We start from the raw sequence: 21762 nt of genomic DNA, 5'->3' as shown, positions 1-21762 counted from the left end.
CCGAACCGGGCCGGGCCCCGCCGCACCGAGCGGAAGCGCTCCCTGCGCAGTGACGTCACCTCCGCCGGGCGGGGCGGGGATGGAGGCGGAAGTGACGGCGGCGGCGGCGGCGCGGGGTGAGTGCGGAGCGGGGCGGGCGGGGGCCGGGGGGGACCCGGGGGGTGCCCTGGGCCGCTCCCGCCGCACCATGGGCTCCCGGCGCCTCCGTGGGGGCGCACCGAGAACGCGGCAATGTCCCCGGGCCGCGTCCCCGCGCTGGCACCGGGCGATCGGGAACGGAGCCGGCTGCCGAAGCGTCCGCGCTGCCCGCGCGCTGCCGCCGGCTCCGGGAGCGCGGGGCTGGCAGCGGCAGCGCTGGGCTCGGTGCAGCCGCGGGGCCGGGGCCGGGCCGGTGAGAGCCCGCGGCTGTCAGCGCTTGCAGCCCGGCCCTGGGCCTGCCCTGCCCTCTCGGAGGGGTTTGCTGTCCCCAGAAGTGCCCCCACACCATAGCGAGAGGCCCGGGAAAGAATTCAGTCCTTTCTTCCAAAGCCCAAGGTGCTCCCTGTGATCCGAACTCCTTTATCCCGAGGCTGGGCGGCTGTGAGGGCTCCTGGGGAGCTGCTGACGCAGCAGCTGGGACTGCGGGGCTGGGCTTCAGTCAGAGCAAGAGCGAGCCCCTCACCTCTGCAGAGCCCAGCACAGCCAAAATCTCCTGGACAGGTTCACAGTGAGCCCCTCACCTCTGCAGAGCCCAGCACAGCCCAAATCTCCTCCTGGACAAGTTCAGAGTGAGCCCCTCACCTCTGCAGAGCCCAGCACAGCCAAAATCTCCTCCTGGACAGGTTCAGAGTGAGCCCCTCACCTCTGCAGAGCCCAGCACAGCCCAAATCTCCTCCTGGACAGGTTCAGAGTGAGCCCCTCACCTCTGCAGAGCCCAGCACAGCCCAAATCTCCTCCTGGACAGGTTCACAGTGAGCCCCTCACCTCTGCAGAGCCCAGCACAGCCACACTCTCCTCCTGGACAGGGTTAAAGCCCTGTTCCTCTTTCTCTCGGGAGCCCACAAGCCTAGTTTGCAGGTGTGAATTACAGGGCTTCTTGCTGGAAGAAAAACACTGCAATGTGTTCAACTCCAGCCTCATTTCCAGCCTTTTCTCCTTATTTTGTAAGGCAGAAACATCTTGTGTAACAGCTGGGAGAGAGAGGGGCAGTCTGTCCAGCAGGGAGGGACTGGAGCCAGCCCTTCCCTGTATCAGGGCAGGATTGGGGTGCCTGTGGAGCTCAGGGGCTCCCCAGGGATGGATGTGTGATGAGGGAGCTTTGCTCTGTGTGTGTGTAAGTGACAGAAAGAAAAATTCCATTTCTGGGGGAAGAAAAGTGGTTTCTTTTGAAGGTATCTGTGAAGGACAGCAGCATCTGGAGGAAGGCTGTTATTTCATAGAATCATGGAATGGTTTAGGTTAGAAGGGACCATAAAGATTATCTTGCCCCACAGACCAGGTTGCTCCAAGCCCCATCCAGCCCAGCCTTTGAACACTCCTTTCACCCTGCCATAAATCTCTCCAGGCTGTGTAGGAGGCAGCATGGAATTCTGACCTGTGGAGTGAGTGCCCCACCTAAAAATGGTACTTTTTTGTCTTTTGAATAAATCCACATGAAATGACCAAATTCCAGGGGGTTTTCATGCACAGAGATCTCTGCAGAGTCCCTTGTGTGCTCAGTCTCTGGCAGTGAGGGATTCACTGTACTTCTGAGCAAGAGGGGAGCCCTGTGGGTGAGCTGAGGGTGTCTCAGTGAGAGCTGGGGGTGTCTCAGAGCTGGGGGTGTCTCAGTGAGAGCTGGGGGTGTCTCAGAGCTGGGGGTGTCTCAGTGAGAGCTGGGGGTGTCTCAGTGAGAGCTGGGGGTGTCTCAGATCTGGGGGTGTCTCTGTGAGCTGGGGGTGTCTCAGTGAGATCTGGGGGTGTCTCAGTGAGAGCTGGGGGTATCTCAGAGCTGGGGGTGTCTCAGTGAGAGCTGGGGGTGTCTCAGATCTGGGGGTGTCTCAGTGAGAGCTGGGGGTGTCTCAGTGAGAGCTGGGGGTATCTCAGAGCTGGGGGTGTCTCAGATCTGGGGGTGTCTCAGAGCTGGGGGTGTCTCAGTGTGAGCTGGGGGTGTCTCAGTGAGAGATGAGGCTGTCTGTGATTTGGGAGGTTCAAGCACCCCACTGACAGCTGCCCTCGGAGTTGGCACAAGGGATCAACAACAGTTGGTGAGAGGAGTGGCTTGGGTGCAGTGGAGCTTGTAAGCCCAGGGATAATAAATGGCTGCTGTTTCTTCAGCACAGTTGTTATTACTGCCCTGACCTGTAATCAGTCTCATGCAGCTTTAATGCTCTTCTTCATCTGAGAATTTTGATCTTCCCATTACTCTCATGGAAATAATGCTGGGTTTTGTTTTGCTCTTCCCTGAACAGTTTGAGTTTCTGTATTTGAACTCCTGTCTGTAGTGGAAACTGCCTTGGATAAGAGTTTTCTCCTACAAATGACAGATGTGAAGGTGGTTGTGCTCTGGAGGAGTTTCTCATTCCCTTGCTGTGAGTGCTCTGTGGCACCTGCTGTGTCTGAACTGGAGGGTTAAATGTCATTTCAGAAGAACCTGAGGACAGCTCCAGCAGGAGAATCCCAGAATGGTTTAATTTGGAAGGACCTTAAGGCTCATCTCATTCCACCCCTGCCATGGGCAGGGACACCTTCCACTATCCCAGGCTGCTCCAAGCCCTGTCCAACCCAGCCTTGGACACTTCCAGGAATGGGGCAGCCACAGATTCTCTGGGAAACCTGTGCCAGGGTGGGGTTTGGATTACAAGCTGTGTCCTCAGAAAGGCCTTAGGGACATGCCAGGAGCAGAGGTGCCCTGTCACACAGGGATGGTCTCCTCAGGTCAGTGTCCCCAGCCAGCCCTGGCTGTGACCTGGTGTCAGGAGGGAGCTGTGAGCTGCAGATGACCCAGCAAAATGATAGGCTTGAGTGCAGCATGCAGCCTGAGTGTCTTTGGGAGAGCAGAGCTCATTTTGGGAAATCTTACATGTTATTTCTTCTTGTCCTGATGTAAGTGGGACTGCAGAGAAAGGAACAAATGACCCAAGGCTGAATTCACAGCAGGTGAGTGTGACTAAATGTCACAGCCCAGTGAGTTGGCTGCAGTGTCACAGTGTGCATGGGATCAACCCCCAACAGTCTGCTCCTGGAAAATAGGCTGTGATGGGAATGTTGCATCTTATTCAGAGCAAAACCTGGCTGTTTTGTCTTTATTGATTGCAGCTTGGGGCTTCAACCATTTCTGACTGACAGGAAGGAAACCTCTGCCGTGCTTGCACTAACCAACCAAACAGAACTAAACCAGCCAAATGCTGTGTTTGTGTTCCTAAAATGTCCAGTCAGAACCTGATTTCATCATTCTGTGGAAGATAAAAAAATGTGTTGAACATCAAATCTAAGTTACAGTACATTGCTAGATATTTTCTGGGAAGAACTGCTGCCTGGTGACATTCCAGATGTTGTGGTTTGGTGTTTTATGAGTGGAAAATGAGTTAAACCTTTCCAATGCACGGATCCTTAAATGATTTCTGTCACCAGTCTCCATCCACCTGACTGTCTGTGGTTCTCTGTGCTTGTCAGGCAGTTCTGTCTGACTGCTGCTGATAGTTTGCCCCTTGGGTTTAGCTATGCAGGAGTCTCTGGTTTGAGGCAGATCAGATCTGTAAATCTGCACTGTGGCTTCAGGAAACAGGACAGTGGAGGTGAGTACAGCTGTGTTTGTCCTGCCCCTGTTGTTGCTGTGGTACAGGAAGGGGTGTTTGTTTCCCCTCAGCTTGGGCTGGGGACTGCTCCCAGCTCATCCCATGGCTGGGGGGAAGCAGCCTTTAAAGGTGAGTCTGAGATGCAGATCCTGGCTGTGCTGCCACACTCCCTGGCCTGTGTGGGTTCAGTTTGGGTTTGTCACATGTGTTTTCTAATTATTTCTCATTCTGCAAGGTCTTTCTCCCATGTTTTCTCCTGTCCCCAGATCTGCTGCAGGCGGTGTGTTGTCACACTGCAGCAAGACAGAATCCTGTCATGCCTGCTCCCCTGAAAGGAATGTGTTGAACTTCCCAGCTGAGTTATTTTGTGTCCTCTACCAGCAGGAGACAAGATGTCAGCTGCTAGAGGACAGTAAAACCATCTCAGATGCATACTATAATTTTCTGCTTGTCTTCAATTAAACTGATTAGCAGCCCTCTTTGTTGTTGAGCTCAGGCCATTCCACATGCTGCCAGCATGTACTTTGGCAGCATAGGCCCTGGGATTTCCTGCATTGTTTGAGTCTTGGCCATTGACCTTCGTGGTCCTCGTTCTGGCACTGCCTCTGCTCTGGCAGGGGTGCAGGGGGCATTATTCAAACCCTGCAAGAAAAGAGAGAGAATTGCTTTAAAGGCATTGAGGGCTCTTTGTGCTCAGTGGCTCTGTGGGGTCATCGCTGCAGAAAAGAGGGGAATTACTGGGGTTGTCAGGATAATTACTGCTTTTTTAGTGTTCTCAGCCCAGGCTAGATGACAGTGCTGAGATTTATAGTGAGTCATAAAAAGATGCCATCAGTGCTGTGTTAGGTGGTGTCCCTTTTGGACAGAGGGGGGAGAAACCTGGGTTTGGTTTGTTTTGGGAAGTCTCATGGGCACTGCTATGCCCTGGATCTTTCCCAGCTCTGTACTGGGAGGCTGTTCTGCTGGAGAGGCTGGTGGGATTGTGCTGGAGCCCTGTTGCAGCCCATGCTGTGGGTGCTGGTTGTGAGAAGATCCCTCTCCCCATCTGCTGGAGATGCAGGGACACATGAGCCAGCTGCCCCAGCACAGGGGAGGTCACATAACTCACTCCTGCCACTGTCCCCATCTCTGTGGCCCAGGTAAATCATTTGCTCAGCCTGAGCCTGGAGTCTTGTACCTTGAACCTGCTCAAGGCCTGGTGCACTAAAGGAGCAATGCTCAGGGCAGAGGCTGAAAGCACCACTTGATCTCTTGTTCCCCTTTCCATATGGAGCCTTCCCACCCATCAGGTGCCTGCTGCTGGTCTGGGAACAGCCAGGCTCGTGTAGCTGTCCCTGGTGTGGCTGGTGGGATGATGAGAAGGGCAGATGAAGTCCTTGGAGTAAGATCTTTGGAATAAGATGCAACTTCTGCATTATTGATTTGTTTGCATGGTATTGTGCAGGTTGAATTAAATTATCTGGAGTGAGATCCTATACTTGATGTAGAACAAATGCCAGAGTGCTCAGGTGGGAGTAAGTGCTTTTAAGTCCAGCAGGCTTTGAGGTTAAGGGGTTGGCAGTGCCAGGCTGACCTGCTGATTCTGTGCCTCAGGGCTGCCTTGCCATGGATCTGTCCCCCTGTGATTTGTCCCCAGAAGAGAAGAGGCCTCTGCAGTGGGACAGGGACAGCCTGGGGAGCCACAGCTGCTTGAATGAGCTGAACCTCCCCAGGGTGACTCATCTTGTGTTTCACAGAACCTGTAAATGAGCTTGGGTAGAAACGTGAGACACATGAGCCCTGTTGCTGTTGAAATCCCATGCTCTGCACTGTGTTGGTGCTGACTTTAAAGCTCTTTTCTGCTGGGGAAGTAAATGGCTGCAGTGGACAACCCAGACACGTGACTGCTGGGGCACAGTCATGGAAAATTGGCTCGGTTGTTGTGGTTATTTGCTCTGATAGAACTTTTCATAACACTGTCAAGCAGCTTTTTCCAAGCCTACTGGAATGTGTTATTCTTTATTTCTTCCCTTGTGGTATTTTTTTTAAAGAAGCACTATCAGACAATCTGTATAAAACATGGATTTTTTACTGTTGTTGTGGGTAATGACTTACAGGCTCCTCTAACTGACTAGGGCTCTTTCCCCCACTTTTGATAGCAAATTAGAGCAGAACCCCTCTGTTTATTTTAGTTGTAGCCCAAGGTTATGATTTATAGCAGGAGAAGCTAAAATAGCAGTTGTTAACTCTTCCAGTCTGATGAAATCAGATTTGCCTGATTTTAGTCTCAGCTCCTGCCTTGTTTTTTCTCTGGGGAGGGAAGTCATCACTCTTTTGCCTTCTGCAGCTCTGGGTTGCTGAACTTACCCAGTGGTTTCTCATGTAAGCAGGTGTTGAAGAGCTTTGGTTTGCTCCTATACAGAAAACTCTGGTGTTTGTTTCTCTCTCTCTGGGGAAGCTCAAGTGCACATAACAGTGGAGAACAGCCTTATGTTGGGATATAAAGGTCACAAGTGTTTCCTTTCACCTCTCCAGTGGGAGCCAGGCTGACATACACGGGAGGTGGCAACAAGTCTTTGCAACAAAAGGAGCTTTTGGGGTGTTTTTCTTGAGGGAGACCTGCAGACCAGTCAGTCCTTTCTGTGTGGGCTCTGTACCTTCCTTGTCCAGCTCTAGCAGAGTTGATTTCCTCCTCTGGGGAAGAATTGGTGCTGTTCCTGCATTCCATGAACTCTGTGTGGGAGACCTCCAGCACCAGCAGTGTGTTGTATCCAGCTCTGTGACAGTACACTGCTTTGCTCACCTCCCATTAAATGTTTCCAGAGTGAATATCAGGTAGTAACAGAATATTTTAATTGGTGTTTTTAAAATATATTTCAAAATGTGTTTTGACTTCTTTTTCCATTGTTGCAGTGAAGGAGGAGAGGGGTGTGTGAACACCCATGAATGAGCTGTGATGGATAACAAGGACTCAGAAGCTGAGATCCACCCTCTGAAGACTGAGGATGTAAAAGCTCAGGAGAACCATGAACACTATGTGGAGAGGAGGATTATCAAGTCCTCGGGGCTGTCCCGGCTGTCCCGGTGGCGCACTGCTGCCTTCTTCATCTCCCTCTTCCTCTGCCTGATCATTGTGTTTGCTTTCTCCTTCATCATTCCCTGCCCAGAGAGGCCAGTTTCAGAAAGAACATGGTTCCAATACTACAACAAAACAGGTGAGCTTGCTGCAGCAGGATAAATACTTACCTAGAGTCCTTTTCCTTTCTGTGCCATGGATTTGGGTTGTGGACCTCTGCCTAAGCCCAGACCTGCAGGGATGCAACCCTTGGGAGCCAGAGCTGTGAATACCTGACCTGGATAAGCAATGGCCCATCATAATTGGAGTGGCCTTCCAGGAGGTGTTTACAGGATCTAGTGGAGAAATTAGCTTCTGCTCTGAAGTGGTAACAAGGTAGCAGGCTGGCCTCAATCACAGAAAAAAAAAAAAAAAAAAAAAAAAAAAAAAAAAAAAAAAAAAAAAAAAGAGAGAAAGGATATCTGGGAATAAACCTCTGTTGAAGCTTGCTCTTTAAAATGTTCCTTTGGAGTTCAAGCTGAGGTTGAAGGCAATTAGGCATTTTTTCCTCTGTCATTTTGACTTTCTCCCTTTTCCCCATGGCCAACACGAAGGAAAGAAGAATAATTCCATCTTGTTTTTTTAATAAATTGCTCTGTAGTTATTATAGCTATTTTTATTCTGGTTGTTTTAGTTGGCTCTTCAGCCTGGGTCCTGCTCCCCAGTGGCTCTGCAGTCGTTTCTGGGAGAGCTTTTCTTTAACCTTGTGTGCTGTAGGTTGTGCTGGCTGTGCTGTAAATGCAGAGATAGTGCTCACAGCAGGGACTGAGCTGCGTGTGGTGCTGCAGACACCCCAGGTGCTGCTACTCTCAGCTTAGGAAAGCTGCTTTTGGCTGCTAAAAATATGGAGTATCTGGGTTTTGTGGGGCTTGGGTGGGGCTTCTTTGTACTTTGAGAATAGCAGCCCCACTCCAAGATCACAGTTGTTCTTTTTTCAGCATAGTTCAAATTCTGGCTGCTTGCCTCTTAAAAAAAGACATCCTCTGGGGAACAGCAAATTGAAAAAATTGTTTGGCACTAACTTCCTGTCCTTGGTACTTGTGTATGTGATTTTTTTTCATATAAAAGCCAATTTGTCCTGATGTTACACTGTCCAGGATGGAGGCAGTGAGTAGGTCTCTAGGAATTTGTGTTCTGCTCCAACTTTCTCTGCTGTGGGCTAAAGAAATCCTCACCAGAGCCTGGCTTGTGTTCTCTTGCAGTGCCCTACCCATTCCTTGCTATAGCAGATGTGAGTGAAGACAAAGTACAGGATGTGCTCTTTGCATTCAAATCTGGCAACAGCAGCAGATTCAACATGTCCTGTCTGGATGAAGGTACCTGCTCCACAAAGGGCTGTCCTTTCTCTTCCAGTTCCAGTCGGTGACTGGGAGAGAAAGCTGGGTGGGAGGAGGAGCTGGGTGAGTCCCAGCTCCTGGGTGGTGCAGGGGCAGCTCCCTCTGACCCCTCTTGTCCCCAGGGCTGCCATCTCCCTGTGCCTTCGTTGCTGCAGTGTCTGGCAGGAACGGCAGCGTGCTCTGGGAGAGCCCAGCTGCAGAGGAGGTGCAGTGGCTGCAGTGTGACATCCAGCAGCTGGGCACAGCAGCATCCCCGGGCTGCCTCGTGGTGGAGAAGCCACTGGCCCTTACAGCACTCAGCCTGAACACAGGTGAGTGCCAGCAGAGCCCTGCTGCCACACAGGGCATGGCCTTTTGCTTTCCTCACCTGGTGGCCTCCAGGGGGGATGTCAGTGTGACATGGACAATGAGCATTGGGTATTTATTGTTTGGAAGCCTTGCCAGAGCCGCTTGCTGGGCACTGAGGAGCGTGTGCTCTCAGCCCCGCTGTTCCAGAGGTTTGTGGGGGTTTGTGCCAGCCACTGTTTCATAAGACCTGTGTTCCAAGAGCTTTTGAAACAGGAGGAGCAGTCACTAGCTGTGTTAGTTTATACTCCCCAGGGTTAGGCACAAACCTGCACCTGCAATGTTTCCCAGTTATTTGTGTGTGCGTGCCAGGAGTGCCTGCTGTGGCAGGAGGAGTGGGAGTTCCAGGCATTTATGATTTTAAAGTTGTCAAGGAGAGCACTTAGGATAAGTGTTTGCCAGTCTGTTTCAGTAGTCTACAATTCTGCCTAGTTCCTCTGGAAAGGTTTTTTCCTTTCCAAACTTGGAGGTGGAGAAATTCATCATCATCATCTTGCCTGACGTGGGTGGGGGTAAGGAGTGCCTGTACTACTTTAGGAACAGTGATCATCTGCTGCACCTTGAACCCTCCTTGCTGGTGAAGCCTAAAATACATTTCCATCTTGGAGGTCACTATTTCAAAGATCTAAACAATACATATTCTCCCTAGGATCCCATTCTTTGTATCACATCCTGTTTTCCAAAATTTGGAAAAAAGAAATAGCAAGAAATACAGCTCTAAGGAATCTGAGGAAAATCAGGGGTAGCTTTTAATTTCTAGTGTATAGTTGGAAGTGTAGATACACACAGAGCTAGAAAGTTTCTGTACCAGCAGAGACCTCTTATCACCATTTCCCTCATGTATAGGCTTTAGCACAGGTTATTTTTAGACTATTAATGAAGTAGGTACTTTCAGGTCAAAGTGTAGAAAGTTGGCTGTGGAGCCAAAGGCTTGTAACTAAAGACAGCCATAAAGGCAAGTGTGGAGAGGAGGAGCCAGGCTAAGCTACAGGTCACAGCAACACAGGGAAGAAAACATTCCATAGATAACTTCAAAGCAAGAGAGGAAAAAATGCATCAGAAAAGTGAGTAACCCAGGAGTTTATGTATTTAATGCCTTTTTGCTATTAAGTAGGTTAAAAATGCTTTCTGAGCTTAGCTGACTGGGGGTTAGGAGGGCAGAGCAGAATAAAATGTATTTAAATAGGCTAAATGTATTCAAAGAGGCAAAGTCCAACTTACATCACAGTGTGCTAAAAACAGTAGCCAGCACAATCTTTAGCTGTTAATGATTCATCATCGTGGAGGATTTGGTGAGATTCCAGGGCTCTCAGGCTGTCTAGCCCCTGCCTGTAGGAAGATTGAAGGAGAGATAGGCAGATTATCATCTGAATGTGTCTGATGTGGTTTTGATCTTTAAATGCTGATAAAGTTAGTGGGTTTTTTATCAGTTGAAGTTGTTCGAAGTCCTGCTTTCTTCATTGCCACAAGGAGTGACCAGGGTGGGCAGGAAGGGAAGTGTAGGAGTGCATGCTCCTGTTTGTGTGGGACATCTAACATTCCTGCATGTTTATCTTCCCAGCAAACTGGGACACATAGGAGCTTAAGATTAACTGTTCCAGGTCAGAGCAAAAGTCTTTGTAGCTGTGTATTATTCCATCTCTGCCACAGCCTGAGGCAGAGTCTCAAGAAAGAGGACAGGAGTAAGAGTTTTGTTACATCTTCTCTCTTCATCTGATCCTCCAGCAGCCTGAACTGTGAGCCCTGTGGGTGGTTCTGGTCTCCTGAGGGATTGGGCAGAAAGGGCATCATGATGATCAGATGATGGTACTGCTTCTGTGTGAGAAATCACAAAATAAATAAACCAGAACTCCAACCTGGAGAACACCTGACAGGGAGAAAACTCCTGTGTCCTCTGCGTCTGCTTGAAGTGAGAGCTGAGCTCAGTTTTCTGAGTTCTGATTTTATTATTCCTTCCAGACCAAAACAATCCAGCCCTTTCACCCAGGTTAGATTTGCAGTCTGGGCACTTGCCTGATTTCCATCGTGGCTCCTCTTGCTGTGACCCTGGGCTCTGAGGAAGCACCGTGGCACTGCAGATGTCAGAGATGACAGTCCCATCTCCTGCTGATGGAGCAGGAGAGAGCTGCTTCCTGTGCTCTCTCTGGGCTGGGTTACAGCATGGAAAACTCCTCAAGTGCTTGGTGTTGAATCCAGCTCAGTGTCACCTGTTCCTATTAACTCAGACTCTTCTTTTAAGAGAATAAGATATTTTCTCCCAAGCTCTGTCAGCTGTCTAACCACCAAAGATTAGAGCCTGGAAAATTAGAGCCTAGAAATTCACTGACAAGTGAATTTCATTAGCCTGGTCTTACTCTTGTACCTTTGGACAGTCCTGGAGCTAGAATGTGGTAATTTTAAAAAACTTCTCTTCTTCCTCTGCCTGCTTATTTTCTTCGAGGGCAAAATTCTTTGCCTGGCCATGATTTCCTAAGGAAACTAGGAAATCTGCTCTCTTCACTTCACATCTGTTGTCATAGTAACAAATCCGTGGTTTTTTCAGCTTTGCAGTAAAAGCTTTGGAGCAATTCTACTAGAAATACAGCCTGCCTTAAATTATTGCAGACAGCATCAAGTAGTAATTCCTTGGCTTTCAGTCCAGCTGCCTTCCTGACAAAGAACAGATGATTACTTTGCATTCCCTAAATGCTAATTGCTGTGTGTGATGCTGGGTAAAGGGGAGGGTAAACATTTGCCCTGGGAGCACCTAATCAGACACTGAAACGTTCATTAGAAAGAAAACCCCCCAGCAGTGTCCTCTCTGCCAGATTCCACTGCAAATTCCACTGGTCAGTGACTGGAAAGTGGCCCACAGCTGTGGACAGTGGATGGATAGAGCCACTCAACTGGTCTGGAGCTGTTGAAGAGAAACAAACACCAGCCACCCCCTGTTTGTTAAAAAGCAAATCTTTGTTACCTCAGTGTACAGACAAGTTTGGGGTGTGTGTTCTTCAAACAAGGGAGAGGTGGGATGTGGCCTGAGCTGTGGCTGGTCATGTCAGTGGGGAAACATCTGCAGGAACATCTGCAGAGGGCAAGTTGCAGCAAAGAAGGTTCTGCCAGGAGTTGCAGCAGCCCTGGTGAGAATTCAGCTGCTTTATGGTCTCAAAATGTCTGTGCAGATTTAAGTGCACAGCAGCAGGGATTTAGATCACAGCAAAGGCTTCTCCATGCCATGAACGTGCCGGGAAGCTTGTTAACCAAAGGCACAAGGGAAGCAAGCTGTTCTTTGTGCCAGGGTGTTTGGGTGCATTCCTGCAGGCAGCTGGGATTGCTTTCCAATGTAAGATGAAACTGTGGATGCTGGGATTCATTGGGAGTGCAGAAAAGCAAGGAAATACCCCATGATCAGCATAAATGTGGTTGGTTTGTGGTGCTGATGGGCTGGGACAGGAGCATTAATAACCTTTCAACCTAAGATGCCTTTTAATGACTGTTTCCCACTGTGTTCCAGGGGAAGTTCTGTGGAGGCAATCCCGTGACTTTGGAGCTAATTATACTGTGCTGACTCCTTTATCAGTGATTCCAGATGTGGATAATGATAAAGTTCAGGACCTGATGATCTTTATTACTAAAGAAGGCCAGGTATGTCATGCTGAAGCTCTGATAAGCCCGGTGGCTGCCACAGAGGATGGCAGGAATGCTGTTTATTTCCACCTTGTAGTCTCAGAGGAAGTGTCCAGAGGCCTCTGGTTTCTGTGGGTTTGGGGTGGGTCCCTCCAGAGATGTACTCCCAAATCAGCACAAGTGTTTTATGGTTTAAAAAAATGAAATAAATCAAAGAGCTGGGCAGTAATCCCTCCCCCTTCTCAGTGTGCTCTCCTCAGTGCATGTTCCTGTGCTGTCTGGGGAGTGAGCTGGGGCAAGATGAGCTTGCAGTTTTCTGCTTCTCTGCTTAGAGAAGTGGAAGTGAACAAGCCCTGACAGCTTTGGCTCTTAGATCAAAGCACAGCTGACAGTCAGTGCTTTTGTACCAGCACTGCCCTTTTCTGATCCCTTCCCTCTCTCTGCCTGTGGTCTGCTTTGCACTGCTCTTCCCAGTGTCACTGTGCTGGTTAATTCTGATCTGAGTTCATTTAGTGAAACAGCTGCTGGTGGTGTTAGATATCTCCCTCCAAATACTGCTTCTCCCATTTCTGACAGGGGGAAAGTCATGTACCCAGAGCAGTTTTTCTGCTAAAACATCTGCATCCATGATGGAGTGGCACAGACTGCCTGCATGCCCAGTCTGTCCTGTTCAAAGCACACAAGTTCCAGCTCCCTCTGGGTCTGATGGGAGCAGTGGGAGCCCCATGTCCTCATAGCAGAGCCATGGAGTCATTGAGGTTAGAAAAGACCTCTGAGATCATCGAGTCCAACCTGTGACTGCTCCCTTCCTTGTCACCACCCCAGAGCACTGAATGCCACCCCCAGGCTTTCCTGGGACACCTCCCACAGTGGTGACTCCACCACCTCACTGGGCTGCCTCTTCCAATGTTTAACAACCCATTCTGGGAAGAAATTCCTCCTGGTGTCCAACCTGAACCTCCCCTGGCACAGCTCGAGCCCATTTCACCTTGTCCTATCCCTTTTTCCCTGAGAGCAGAGCCTGATTCCCACCTGGCTGCCCCCTCCTGTCAGGGAATTATGGAGAGTGAGAAGGTCCCCACTGAGTCTCCTTTTCTCCAAGCTGAGCCCCCGCAGCTCCCTCAGTTCCACCTCAGAGGACATGTGCTCCAGACCCTTCCCTGGACCTGCTCCAGCACCTCAGTGTCCTTTTGGAATTGAGTGGCCCAGAACTGGACACAGCAGTCAGGTGTGGCCTCACCAATGCCCAGTACAAGGAAAGGCAGAAGCATTTCCTTGGCCCTGCTGGCCACCCTGTGGCTGGTACAAGCCAGGTGCCATTGGCCTTCTTGGCCAATGTCCTACATAAGAAAATAGAGTTTTGTTGTCCAAGGCATTGTTGTTGCCAGAGTCATCAGAAATTCCATCTTCTCCACCTCCTACAGTTCTCTCTGTTTTCTTTCCTCCTTGCTTTTGCTATCCCAGTTATCTCAAGACTTTTGTTTTTTTAATCTTAGGCAGCCAAGAAAAGTTTGAATGTAGCCTCTGTTCTGCAAGACTGCCTTTTGATCTGTTTTCCATTTTAGCTCTCTTGCTATCTTGGTATGAAATCCCTTCCTCCCTCTGGATTTGGCAAGCACTTTCCCAACTTAAGGAAAAGTATGTTCTCTTTTGAGAATCACGCAAATGTAGGAGCTGGAGTGGAGCTCTGCAGCTTGGAAAGGGCTGGTCAGAAGGGAGATTCAGCACTAAAGTAGAGGAGCTTTGTTGCTATCCAGGGCTGCAGTTGAAAGGAGAGAGCTGTGAGCAGTCTGTGGAAGGGTTTGTGTGCAGGGGCTGAGGTGGCAGCATTTCCAGAGAGTCCATTGACCCCTACCTGCTGCAGGCTTCAGCACAAGCACATCCCAGAAAATGTGATGGTTTTTCGGATCCATCTCCTGTGGCAACACAGAGGGGTTGCCAGTGCAGCAAGGAAAATGTGTTTCTCACCCCCTGTGTAAATAAATAACCCTGGCTGTCACTGCCCAGGGCAGCCACTGGAGCAGTAAAGGTACAGCTGACTACCAGAGCTGGTGTGTGTCTCCTACCAGTGCAGGAGCCTGGGAATAGCTGGTGGATGTGTGGTGTTCTCCCTCTCCAGGTGTGTTCTCATTCTCCCTTTTTCACCTGCCAGACTCTCCAGATTTGCTTTGGATTTTCTTTGCTTTCCAGTCCCTCCCTCTCAAGGTAGAGGGAAGGGTTCCTGCCTGACTCAGCATCTCTGATGGATGCTGTTTCTCCTGGTCAGATGTTTCATTTGTCCCTAAAGTCCATTGCACTCCCCAGACTCTGACTGTTGCTCAGACATTTAAATCTGATCCTGACTTTAACCTTTATTCTCCTGGGTGAAATGTTTTTAGTGGATTTTGTTACCCTGCACAAAGAATAGAAAGAAACCTATCAGCTTTTTTATCTTCTTGGACTCACATGAGCCTGAGGAGGAGTAGATTAAAGCACTTAAAACATTTAGCAGAGCTGCCATGTGAATCCAAATTCCCCATGTCCATATGCTGCATTGTTGCTGACATAGGTCATCTCCATCTTAAGCTTGCTGGATCTTGGATCTTTGCTGTCCTTACAGAGCTGGGGCTGCTGTTCCACAGTCCCAGTCTGTAAGGAGGGTGGGTAGCAAATTCTCAGAGCAGGTGGCTGTGCTGGAAGTGGTTTTCAAACTTCCAGAAGAATTCAGAGCAGAGGTGTCACCAAACTCACGCCCACTCCTCCAAAACTAGGGAGAGACTTCCCATCCAAGCCTGTGCTGCTCCCATTCAGTTGCTGTTTGGTACCAGCTTTAACCTTGTTGCTTGTTGTCTGTAATCCCTTCCCTGTGTAGGTGAAGGTCTTCATCTATTCAGGAAAAACTGGCCAGCAGCTTGGCTCCACGGGCAGCCTGAGGGTGGATGGAGCCGCTCGCTACGTCAGGCTGCAGCTGCACTCCTCCTCCTCCTACTTCCTTTTCTACACAGGTACAGCTCTGCTGGGGAATTCAGTCTGAAAGAGGGATTGTAGCTGAGATCAGGGTTAGTAAACATCATCTGACAGTGTGTTTTGCATTCTTACAAGCTGTGTGGAGCTTTCACCTAGTCAGAGAGCTGTTCGAGGGGGGGCTTCTGCTTAAACTGCAGTTTGTTATGCACTGTAGTGATTTTATTTAACAAATGTCAAGCATGAAAGGATTAGGCAGTCATTTATAGCAAATGATTACTGTGGAACACTTGGATTATAAACAGATAAAATGTTAAAAGCATTCAATAGCAGGCTTGAGTCTCAAAATACCACTACAACTCTATGATGCAAGCCCTAAAAATATAGTTGATCTGGCAGATCTGGAAAATCATAGAGTTCAGAGCAAGGGCAGGATAACTTATCTCTCTCATTCTTGTCTTTTTTTTTTCCCCACAGAGAAGTCTGTCTATGCATATTCCCTGAAAGACCTGTGCAGTACAGTAGTTGGGGTGGAAGTTAAGCTTTCCAGCTTCCAGCTGGATTCTCATTTGGAGAAGAACATTGACCGTGCCACGCACCTCTTATCCCCTCTCAGGTGTGAGGTTATGTCTTGGAGGCTGGTGGAGTGGGGAGGGGGCTGGTGTTCCTGACAGGGTGGCCTGGTGGGACTTTGTTCTCTCCTGGCTGTGTGGTTTTTGGACTAGGAGCACATCCCGAGTTCAGGACAAGGGTTGCTGTCAATGTTGGCTTCATCAGGGATTCAAAGAAAAGCAGAGAAAGCACATTGGGGTTTCCTATTTGGATTTACTGTGCAGGGAAAAAAAACTCCAAACCTCACAGTAAAACCATCCATGGCCTAAAAGGTTTAATAATTTCTCTGTCCTTGTTCAGATTTGAAGACATTCGCTACCTGACAAAAGTTCCTGGGCACTCACGGGACAACATCTTGGTTGTGGACTCAGAGATGGCCAAACTGATCAACACAAAAGATCTCCACACTGTGTGGACCCTCAATGTGTCCCGTGTTTTGAGGTAGTGTTCTCACTGTGGGCTACATGTGGCATTTCCAGGTTCCCAGCAGCAGCAATGTCCTGGCAGATTCAATTCTTTTTTTGCCTGGGTCATATCTTGATCTCGCTTATTGTGTTGTGTCCCCTCAAATGCTGGGAGCTGCTTCAGGATGGAGGAGCTCAGAGCTTTGCTTGCTCATTTTGTGCCTGCTGTGATGTGGCTGGGCTCAGAGTTGGGGTGGTACCAGGCCAACCCAGTGTTATCCAGTCAAGTCTCTTAGCAGGGCAGGTGTGGGAGGATGGAGGCAGCTGGGAAAGCAAAGTGTGCCCAGCCATCAGGGTGGGTTCAGGTCTGTCCCTGCTCTTTCTCTCCCTCAGTGAGCCACTGCTCGGTTACTACAAACCTGATGCCCATGGTGTTGTCCTGGAGAGTGAAATTGGACCCAACAGGAAGAAGGTTTGAAATTTCTTCCTTTTAACTTCCCATTTCTCTGTATGTCACAGCTCAAGCAGGAATTGAGCCAAGGACAGTTGGTGGGATGTGTTCCCTCTGGCTGATTTTAGGAAGCTTTAAGCTGTGAAAGGATCTCTTTCAACAGGTTATTGAAGCCAGCTCAGGCACTTTAATTCTCTTCCCAGCAAGAGGCTTCAATGACAGAACTTTGAACCCCTTGAAGTAGTTGCAGAACTTGTGATTTTACTCAAACATGGCCAACCCCAGGTCTCACATCTCTGTGATGCTCTGCTTCAAATATTTCCCCATCTTCCCATGTGTCACATACTCGTTCCCATAGACAGTGTGAGGAGAGACAGCTGACCTGACTTCTTTCTCATGGCTTGTGAGCTGCCTTTGTCATGAGTTCCTTTTCTTTCTTCCCTGCTAGGTTATGATTGTTGAGAGTGAATCTGGAGCAGTCCAGTGGGAGCTGAAGCTGAACTCAGGACCAGGGAGCCCTGGCCCAGCCACCCTTCCCACTGCAGATCACCGCTCTGCCTTCCTCATGTGGGGGGACTTCCAGGAGCCAGGCAATGACACGGTGAGTGCTGCTGCTGGGGGCTGCTCTTTCCAGGCTTTGGGCCAGAATTGGGTGGAATTACCCTTTTCTCAGTGTTGATATTCCCATCTGTCTGTGCCACTGACCCTGCAGCCTCATGCCGTGGGTGTGGGGTCCGTGTCCACAGCCATGTCCCTGCAGGTGGTGGTGGCACTGGCAGCTTTTGTCATCCTCAGCCTAGTTATGTAGAGAAAATGAAATTGGTGGCTCTGTGAGCAAAGTCACTGCCCTGCCTTGGTGTGGCACTGTCTGTGAGGTGGGAGGCTTCTGGCCTGGCACCTCTGGAGTTGCTGCTGTTTTCCTGGGAGCATTGCTTGCAGTGATCTCTGTGGCCACGTGAATATCCTCTCTGTGCCCCAGGCAGCCTCAGACAGCCTCGGTGCACAGCTCAGCTGCTTGCAGAGTGCTCGGGGCAGTGACAGGCAGCACTGGTGACAGTTTGTGTCTCAGAGGCTGCTGAAGCACCAGCTGAACTTCCTCTGCTTTCCTTGCTTGCTCTGCCAGCCCTGAGGCAGAAATCTGTCTCCTGCCTGCAGCAGACAGGCCAGCTATTTGCAGGAAGCTTGGGGTGGGAAGGAGAGCAATAAGCAAAATTCCAGCACTTGTCCTGATGGCGTCAGTCAGGCTGAGCTGGGCTGACACGGACAAGTGTCTGGCTGGGTGTATCCTGTCCAGTGTGAGTAATAGCTGAGCCTGGTGCTGCTGCTGTCTCTGGAATAAGGTGTGAGTGTGTCCTGATCGTGTCCTGTTGGTTGCAGAGACCTGGAGCTCCTCTCCAGAAGCTTTACCTTTTCCATCCTTCCTACACTAATGTCGTGTTGGAGCTTCGCAACAGCACTGACCAAATCATTGCATTCACTGGTGAGTCCTCTCCTTGCAGCCCTCCAGCCAGGAGCTGCAGGAGGACCCTGGTCCCTCCTGGTCCCTCCTGGTCCCTCCTGGTCCCTCCTGGTCCCCGTGGGGTGGTGGGTGTGGTGGCCAGCCCAGCACACGAGGCTCAGGCTGTGTTTCCGTGTGCTCCTGTTGCAGCGGCGCTGTTTGAGCGGAGCCGTCACGCCTGCTACGTGCTGCTGCGGGGCCCCCAGCCTGGAGAGGGGCCAGGCCCCGTGTCCCTGATGAAGAGGAAGCTGAAGGAGGACGTGGCAGTGAGCAGGGTGCTCTGGCTGCGCCGCACACCCGGGGATGAGGAGCAGCACATCCGGGACCGCCTGTACAGGATGCGATTCCAGAGCCGAGATTGAGCTGAAGGGGAACGGGAGAGGCTGCCCTGCTCTGCAGCCCTGCTCTCAACAAGCCCAGAGCCTGCAGTCCCATGGGAAGCTGCCTTTCTTGATCCACAAACCAAAGTGTGGCTGGCAGGGAAGCACCCCCAGTGTCGAGGGACAGCCAGGCTGTGGGGGCAGCCTCCAGAGTGTCCGTCCTCAGAGCTGATGGGACTTCAGTGCTTGGCCACCACTGAAGTGTCATCAGCTCGGGGAGGAGGGCTTTCCCCTCCATCCCTCTGTGCCCACAGAACTGTGCTGACTCAGGAGTGTGTCTGGAGGAAAACATGTGCTTGCTGAGGTGCCAGAATTGATGGTTTCTGGGATGCCTGAGAAGTGGAGTTGGATGTCTGGGAAGTGGAGTTTGCTGTGTGGTGTTAGATTTCCTTTCTGAGTCAGCTCTCCTGGCTGGGGAGAGGTGCTTGGCTGCAAGTTGATTTGCAATTACCCTCTCCTGGATTTGGGCCATGCTTCATTAGTGGGGGGAGAGTGTGGTGACCCCAGCCATGGCTGTGGTGTGTCTGGTGTCACTTGGCCAGCAAAGCACAGGTTAAAGTGTCATTCTACTTAGCAAATGGCCTTTTCTTCCAAGAACAGCCCCCTGTGTCCTACTCTGCAGTCACCAGCCTGCCTGTGTCTGTGTCCTCTGCTGCTTCCTGCCCAGCCAGGCTGTGCAGAGTTGGTGGCACCAGGAGGGAGCTGGTTTTCCCCCTGATGGGTGCATCAATGCTCCTCCCTTCCCTCAGCCTGCTTATAGGTGGTGAGAGACCCACCCTGAGCCCAGGCTGGCTGGTCCATGGAGGTACCACCACCACCTCTCCAGCTTTAAGGAACCAGAGGATCTGGCTTGAGTAGAATTGCACTTTAACCTTTTTCTGGGAGCTGGGATTGCTGCTCTGGGAAGCCCTGGCAGTGCCAGCACCCTGCTCATTCAGCCTTGCAGCTGCTGAGGAGCCTTCTCCAAGCACTGTTCCTGCTGCCAGGAGGTGGGCAGGAGCTCTGTGCTGCCTCCCTGCCCTTGGAATTGAAGTGATGCTGGGTGAGGATCCTCGAGCACTCTCCTCTCTGCCCAGCCTGCTATCCTGAGGGGATGGGACAGGTTGCTGTGTGAAGATGAGATGTGTCTCCTGGAGATCCATGTAGCACCATGAGGTGTTTGCTCTGCCCTGCCCTGATGGGTGCCAGTGCAGGCTGTAGAAACAAGGTGCAGAGCCTTGAAAACAGTTTGAACCAGCTACTCAGTCCTGAAAATAAAAAATAGACCTAAAAATAACCTCTCTCAGGCTCTGCAGTGCTGGAGGGGTTTGGCCAGTGCCTCCCTCCCTTGCTGAGTCTGACCCTGGGGGATGTGTAGAAACACTGTAGGATGGGAATGTGCAGCATCAGGCATCAGCTCTTCCCTTCAGGCACTGCTGGGCTGAAGGTGCCCCTGGGCAGCTGCTGTCACCAGCTCACAGCACAGCCCCAGCCCTCCCAGGCTGCCTGGGCACCTCCTGCTTCCAGCCCTGTCTCCCTGTGCCCCATGCCCTGGGCAGTCAGGGGAGCCAGCCCTGGGCTGTTGGCTGTGCAGGAGTGCTCCACAACCTTCAGAACACCCTGGGCTCAAAATGATGGGCTTGCCCCTGTGCCTCTCTTCCCAGCTGTTTCCTGAGGGAGTCCAGGAGTGCAGGGAGGTTCCTCAGCTGTGTCCCCAGCTTGAGTTTCCTCTTTGCTCAGCACCTTAGGCCTGACAGCCCCCCAGGTCTCTGTGCCAGTGTTGCAGCCATGAGAGGGCTGGATTGAGGCTGCCCTTCAGCCAGCTGGGGCAGGGCACAGGGCAGGGCACCCCAGGCTTGCACTGCAGCCCAGCCTGAGTGCTGGGTGGGGATTGTTTCCTGCTGAGATTCCCCTGGCCGGGAGCAAGGGGAGTGCCAGGGCTGTGTTCTCATCACACTCTCCCTCCTCAGATCCCTACCCAGACCTAACCTTCCCATAGGCACACTGAATGTTCCTTGAGGAGAGCTGGATTTTCAGCTTTGAGGAGCTTTCCTGGCTTTAAGTTGTCCAGAAATGTTTCTGAACACTTTGGAAACGCAGATTTCGCCGTGGCAGCTCAACTAAACGCATCAGTGCCAAACCAGCACCTTCTTAACAAAACCAGTCTGTTTCCAGCTTGTTTCCTGTGTAATTGTTTTGTTTGGGTTTTTTTGGTTTTGTTTTTTTGGTTTTTTTGGTTTTTTATTTTTTTTGCAGTATTTGATGGATGACTTTGTGCCTTGATTCAATAACTCAGCTGGGTGGCAATGGCTATATCACTGTGTTATGTGTTAGTGTGGTTTTTAACACTGAGACTGTTTGGTTTGGTTCTTTAACTTATTGCAAATTGTGCCGTACAGGACTCGCTCTAACCAGAAGGGTTTCAATAAATCCTCTTTTGCATTGTTTGTAAATGGTGCCCTGCTTTGATGTTGCAGGTTATACAAGATTTGGGATTTCTTTGTCAGCCCTTTGAGTGACCTCCCCGATGCAGGGCCCCCCTCCTTGGGCGGGATTCAGGAGTCCTGGTGATGCTTTGATGGCTGAGGTGCTGCCTGCTGCCCTGTCCTGCTGTGGGCAGGTGATGGACCAGGAAAAGGGAGAAGCCAGCATGTGGAGAGAGGCTGGAGTTAGATAACAAGGCCGGGCCAGCCCGTCCCTGCCCCCCCCGGGGCTCTGTGACCTGGTTTTTACACCCCAGATTCCCTCTGCAGTCCATCAGCACGAAAATCTCATGCCAGGGTTTGGATTTGGATCAAGCCGGAGCGTGGCGGGCGCTGTCTCCTGGAGCGCGGGGCCATCTGTCACTGCCCCAGGGCCCCAGCTCCACCCTGTGACCGGGGCTCCAGCAACTTCCCCTGCCCCGGGGCTCTGTCTGCCCAGAACAGAGCTGAGAATGCCCCTCGCTCTGTGCCAGGCTCTGCGGCAGAGCAGGATCATCCCCAGCATCCCAACCTCCCGTGTGTGTCAGCCAGGATACGGGACGGCCCCTCCTTGTCCGTTTGGGGCTGGAGCTGTGCCCAGCTCTGCTCTGTGGGTACGTGTGGAGCAGGCTGGGCTCCAGGGCTGAGCACTGCTGGGCATCAGCCCCCCTCTCCTTTATGTAACACCAGCGATAATCCTCTGCAGCTGGGGCTGTGCTCCCGGCAGGGGAATAATCCTGCCCTGCGATGCTCAGCCTTGCTCAGATTAACAGCCCATGGGCAGGAGAGTGGCTCAGCTGCCAGCCCACAGGGCCAGCCCCATTCCAGAGGCCTTTTTGTCCCTGCCAGGTGTGGGTGGCACACCCTGAGTGCCAGCTGGGCCGTGCCAGGCTGGT

At 51.1% G+C, this 21762-nt stretch overlaps 1 protein-coding gene across 3 annotated transcripts; it reads left to right on the top strand.

The window, feature by feature from the left end:
- Positions 1-67: 67 nt before the first annotated feature.
- FAM234A (family with sequence similarity 234 member A) lies at positions 68-20857 on the top strand. 3 transcript variants are annotated; one of them, XM_071444391.1, is made up of 12 exons: positions 68-116; positions 6648-6949; positions 8052-8165; positions 8309-8497; positions 12025-12155; positions 14989-15121; positions 15558-15696; positions 15993-16133; positions 16490-16568; positions 16996-17148; positions 17925-18027; positions 18196-20857. In XM_071444391.1, exons 2-12 carry the CDS (start codon positions 6691-6693, stop codon positions 18405-18407), a joined length of 1653 nt encoding a protein of 550 aa, XP_071300492.1. In that variant the 5' UTR covers positions 68-116; positions 6648-6690; the 3' UTR covers positions 18408-20857. The 3 variants fall into 3 exon arrangements, with proteins under 3 accessions (XP_071300492.1, XP_071300493.1, XP_071300491.1); XM_071444392.1 differs by lacking the exon at positions 68-116 and adding an exon at positions 2092-2549; XM_071444390.1 differs by lacking the exon at positions 68-116 and adding an exon at positions 2831-3755.
- Positions 20858-21762: the final 905 nt, after the last annotated feature.

The sequence above is a fragment of the Agelaius tricolor genome, unplaced genomic scaffold (genome assembly GCF_023055355.1).
Source record: "Agelaius tricolor isolate 1412-34295 unplaced genomic scaffold, bAgeTri1.0.p SCAF_19, whole genome shotgun sequence".
Classification (NCBI taxonomy): Eukaryota; Metazoa; Chordata; class Aves; order Passeriformes; family Icteridae; genus Agelaius; species Agelaius tricolor.
The sequence above is the reverse complement of the archived record's forward strand: the minus strand, read 5'-3'. Positions and strand labels throughout refer to the sequence as shown.